The following is a 5,192-nucleotide window of genomic DNA, read 5'->3' as shown; positions in this document are numbered from 1 at the left end:
GCGACACGTGGCGAATGGCTGAGAGCACGCCAAGTGGCGCTGATCGTTGCGAGGATCCCGAAGGAGCACTCGTTAACTAATTGCTCCCAAATACAAAATATTTGCATGGGAGATCTATGAGAAAATAAAAAGCAAAAAAAAAAAACTGAAAAGGACCGCAAGCCACAAACCAAGCAAGGCCACATCTCCGTAGCTGCTCACTGCAGATTTACCCGCTGGGACAAAGCCCATTACACTTTGAACGAGGGAATACTTTAGGGAGCGACAAAACACAGATCAATATAATCGTACACCTAATCTCGTCGACTGAGACATGGCTATTTCGGCTATTTCTCAGTCGACTGAGAGGATAGAAAAAAGAAAAGCTACACAAATCTTAAAGCACAATTCACGGGTCAGAAAATCAGTTGACCACAAAACTAAAATTCAGCTGACTGAAATCTAAACCGGTGGCCTCATTCTCTCGACACGATCTCGTAAAAGAACTCACGAAATAGGTCTATGTTGCATGTTCACATACACATCGCAGTACACAGAACTACACAACCCACAAGCGGCAGGAGCACTAACACCCAACTAAATCTGCTAGCTATCCAGCTCAAGGAACGTACATCACCATTACACAGCACAGTGGAACCACCTTAGCCCACACATGAAACTCAACAAGAACATACTACAATATACAGTGGAGCCATCATCGACCAGCGTACGACGACGACGGCTTACTTCTTCTTCTGCAGGCTGATCGATTGCTTAGCCACAGCGTGCGCCGCCGAGCTCGCCAGGGACGACTTCTTGATGTGCCCCTTTGGGTCGAGCGCTTTCCGGATCTTGAAGACGGCCCACGCGACCCCAAGAGCGTTTCCGGTGGCGTGGAGGTAGTCCTGTGTGATCTCTCCTGCCTGATCACCGTACCTGCAAAATAGAGGGACACGATATCAACGATCCTATCAACAAACGATCACTGGGCCAAAGATTTTGCTGAAGCAAGAACATTTGGAATTCTGAATGAAGCATAGATGCAACGCGGTGCATGTACATTACCTGTGCGTTACAACTGAAGTAGTGACAACTGACGATGTTTTCATCACGTTCTTTCCAGACACCTCAACAGCGTCCCAAACTTTACCTGAACCATCGAGTAAGTAAAGAGTCAACAAATAATAATATGTGATGCAGCAACTGTTTGCACATATCAAATCTAAAGAGGTGGCATGCTATAAAATCTTATTGCAGCCAACATCAGGGCCCTTGCATCCAATACAGTATTCGGGCAAGCCAACCGGCAAACCACTGTTTTGGGCTCTTGAACTTATACAAATAGAATTCTGACCACATATTAGCAGCTTTTATAGCTGTTTTAGAGTTCAGTTAAGGCATGTTAACCCAGTGCACTCTACAATAGTACACTAAATACCTGGGATTTGCTTGGGAGGCCCAATGTAGAGCATAAATAAAATCCAAATCATAATATGATTTCATCCTATCTGGTGCTTTGGTGATGTGACCATTAATCCCATGCATATTTAGATCAACAAATTCAATTTTTATTCGGAACAGAATCACGGACTACCTAGACTTCTAACTTAAAAGTTCAGAAACAACAGAATACCTAGCATTCTACTAGCTGCCTTTATATTCAATCATTTCACAAGGATACAGATAAAAATGGTTAAACTTCATATTTTGCCAAGCAAATGTAACATGCGCAGCTAGTGGCAAACGCTTACCAAATCCGTCCAGCGAAGCAAGAATAACTTCGCCAGGCATTAACTTGAAGAACTTCTGTGCGGGTTTGGAGTTGACTACAGTGCTGGTAACAAATCCCGAGACCTTGAGAACACCTGAGAGAATTGAATTTGCTACCTTGTTCGACATTTTAGTGACCCTTCTGGCCCTGCAGAAGACAGAAGAGAAATGCATAAATTGATTACCTTAAATATAGAGCAGATCTATATATACCCTATTTATTGCACATCTAAGTGCCTCAATCAAACATAAAAGGAAAAGAAAAAGAGAAAGGGAAAGACAATGTTCGCACGAATCTCTGCGTAAAATCAATGACATAGGACTTAGATGTGCAATACTTAGGGCACATCTAAATGTGTTTTAGCAAAACTGTAAATATTTCTATAAACATGATAACAATTAGTCAATAAACAACCTAAAGGGAAATGAAATTATCTCAGAATAAGAGAGATTAGGATAGCGACCCATACAGTCAAAACAAAATAACTTCTACCTATGCTGCTATGCATATTTCCATTAAGAAATAGTGCTAGTACTATACTGAGTAGCTTGCCAGTTCAGCTAAGGCATGCATTGATAAGGATCCGGATCAAGTTGAAAACATCTCACACTAAATGCACACATGTCGGCACCATAATGGTATCTTTAAATTTATAGCATCATAATGCACACATGTCGGCATGGCAAAAATATCACTCGTCATTATCAAGATATGCCAGGTGTCTTTCAGGATAGGAAGCAAATAATGGACACTGGTGGCATTGGCTAAGTTAATGGTCAATTTTTTCATAATAAAGATGTGTCGTCCTCTTAATGGGGGTTACATCTGGGTGAGACATTTTGTTTGCACAACCAAAAAAGGGTTTGTCTTCTTGTCCATGTCTTTTTTTAGACACAGAAGAGAACATGAAGAAGACCCTACTGGAGTATCTGACAAACAAAAGACCCTGCTCTGTTGAATAGAGCTACAATAGAACTTCATAATTTTTGCTAGTAATATTTAAAACAATGTAACGCATAATCAATACTTATTTTCTGTTCATCAAGTGCAATGCAATGGAGGACTAGTAAGAACCCTGACTATTCTGGACATGACATGTAACGAAGCTATAACTGATTATCCAAATCCTGATCTTAGACGATCCAAGTAATGGCAAAAGGTGAGTCATCTCATTCATTAAATTTTAGTTCATCCAATGCTGCAGCTTAACAGGAGCAGTAGAAATGTAAATTTAGCGTATCATTTAGTTCGTCAAATGCCAGATTAAGAAAGTGCATCTAAGCTACTCCAATGTGAGCTGCTCTGCAATATATAGAGAGAATAGTAAGTTTCTTCATCCATACCTCTTCATCCTCGAGCCACCACCTTCTTCGACATAGGCATAGTGTCGGTCTAAAAGACTCTACTGTTGCTGGTTTGTCGATTTTTATTTCATGAATTTTGTCAGACTTCTGAATTTGGCTGTGTGCATCTTAGTTATGCAGAGGCCGGGTGTTACTCATAATGCTTTGTATCCGCTTGATGCTACATTTTGAGATAATAAAGTCGCCCTTTATCGAAAAATACCTCTTCATCCTCTTGAGGGAGCTCGGCTTCACCTGCGTATGCTTGCCGTTCGCCCCCGCGCCCTTCTTCAACACCGCCTCCCCGCATTTGAGGCCCGTAGCTGTGATGTCCCCGCACCAGATGATGCCCCTTACCAGCTGCCCGGAGCCCTTGGCGATAAGCCTCGCCACCGACGAGCTGTAGTCGTCCACGTTGGGCGCGATTGTCGTCCAGAACGCCGCGGACTGCTCCTCAATCTCCTCCTTCTTGTCCCCGGCAGCCTCCTCCGGCGTGATCTCCGACACCGCCCTAGTGTCCATGACCTCCGACTTGCCGCCGGCCTCCTCGTCGACCTGCTTGACGGAGAAGGTTGTGTACTCCTTGAGGACCCTGTCCAGCTCCTCCAGCACCTGCTCCTGCCCTTTCCCGGCGACGGTGAGCCCGTAGCTCAGCGCCGCCTCCCGGTCCGCGTCCGTCTCCGCCTCGGCGTCCTCCTTGTCGTCAGGGTGGTCCGAGTGCGGGACGTGGAGCGAGAAGAAGTAGTGGCCGGCGTCGAGCTTGACGACGGCGACGTCGCCGGCGAGCGGCCACTGCACGGGCTCCTGCGCGTCGCTGGAGCGGCCGCTGCTGAGGAAGCCGAAGACGCCGCGTCGCTTGTGGGCCTTGTCCGGGGTGAGGCGCGCGAGGACGGCGACGCAGTGGTCGCCCTGGCGGAGGCGCACGATGGAGAGCGTGCCGGCGCCGAGGTCGAGGCTGCGATCCGGGTCGACGAGGTGGAGCTGCGCGCCCGGCACGTCGACGAGGGTCTCCTCCACCGTGGGCGGGGCCGGCGCGGCGTCCTCGGCCGCGTCGGCTGGGAAGAGGTTCTCGGCCATCTCGTGCGGGTCCATGGTGGGGTAGAGCGACTCGCCGCCGGTGCTGCTGGCGGCGGCGGGATTGTACTGGAAGGCGGTGTTGTGGTCGGGGTGGGACTGGGGTACCTCCGGGTACATGCTCTGCTGCTTGGAGGCGGAGGCCATGGCGGATTCGCTGGTCGGCTGCTGCGTCGTGTCACACACAGTTCGCCGGATCGAGAGGGGAACGTGGTGGGGATGAAACGGGCGCAGGGGATTTTAATACTACGCGAGGGGTGGAACCGGCGAGGGCGACGGTTCATTCGCGGTGGCGCCCAGGTGCGTGGGGATTTCCTGCGCCCGTGACGGCGACGCGGAGCTGGTCGGCAGCGTGTCAGCCTGTCAGGGACGAGACGGCCGTGCTTCCGCGGCGGCACACAGGTGGGCACAGAGATGGCGGTGGCAAAGGGGGATCCCGATAGACGAGAAGACTTTGGAAGAAAGGAACCGGAAGGCAAGGGAGGAGGACGCGTAGACACCGTCGGGAACAGCTCACCGGCCACGGAGGCGCCGGCAAAAGAATATGGCTTTGGGAAGGCCAACACGAACTGGCGCGCTCCAGAGTTCACGTGTGTGCAGCTTCTCGGTACCTGGCGGTCCGCCGTTGCACAACTTCGGAGCGACGATCGACGGTGGTAGTACGTTGGCTTCCGTTCACCGCGTCGCCGACGGCAGACGGTAGTCAACATGTTTTCTGTTTCCGCCGACGTGCACGGGCGGGCCGGCGGGACAGCGCGGCGGAGCGGTGGGCATCAAATCTATCATCGGGCTTCCACATTTGTCTGCGCATTTTCTTCATCTTTACGAACGTCGTTGGTTGTCCGCGTGGTTTTTCACACTTTGCATATTGGTCCCAGCTGGCCTGACTGTGAAGAAATATGGGGAAAAAACTATGATTTTCACGTCGTTTGGCTGTGTGCATTAGAGCAACTCCAACCGACGCGACTCCCCCGACGTGCCGTTGGCACACTGACAGATGGCCCCGGGTCCCGTCAGGGGTGCAG

The 5,192-nt window shown here is 49.6% G+C and overlaps 1 protein-coding gene across 1 annotated transcript; it reads right to left on the bottom strand.

The window, feature by feature from the left end:
• Window positions 1–477: 477 nt before the first annotated feature.
• Window positions 478–4,402, bottom strand: LOC125552308 (protein EARLY-RESPONSIVE TO DEHYDRATION 7, chloroplastic). Its single transcript, XM_087518680.1, has 4 exons — window positions 3,317–4,402; window positions 1,731–1,897; window positions 1,045–1,129; window positions 478–915 (listed from the first exon to the last, which is right to left on the bottom strand). Exons 1-4 carry the CDS (start codon window positions 4,312–4,314, stop codon window positions 723–725), a joined length of 1,443 nt encoding a protein of 480 aa, XP_087374806.1. The 5' UTR covers window positions 4,315–4,402; the 3' UTR covers window positions 478–722.
• Window positions 4,403–5,192: the final 790 nt, after the last annotated feature.

This window comes from Triticum urartu, chromosome 4A (assembly GCF_056163025.1).
Source record: "Triticum urartu cultivar PI428250 chromosome 4A, HENAU_Tu73, whole genome shotgun sequence".
Lineage (NCBI taxonomy): Eukaryota > Viridiplantae > Streptophyta > Magnoliopsida > Poales > Poaceae > Triticum > Triticum urartu.
Note: the sequence above shows the minus strand (reverse complement) of the source record. Positions and strands in the feature narration are given on the sequence as shown.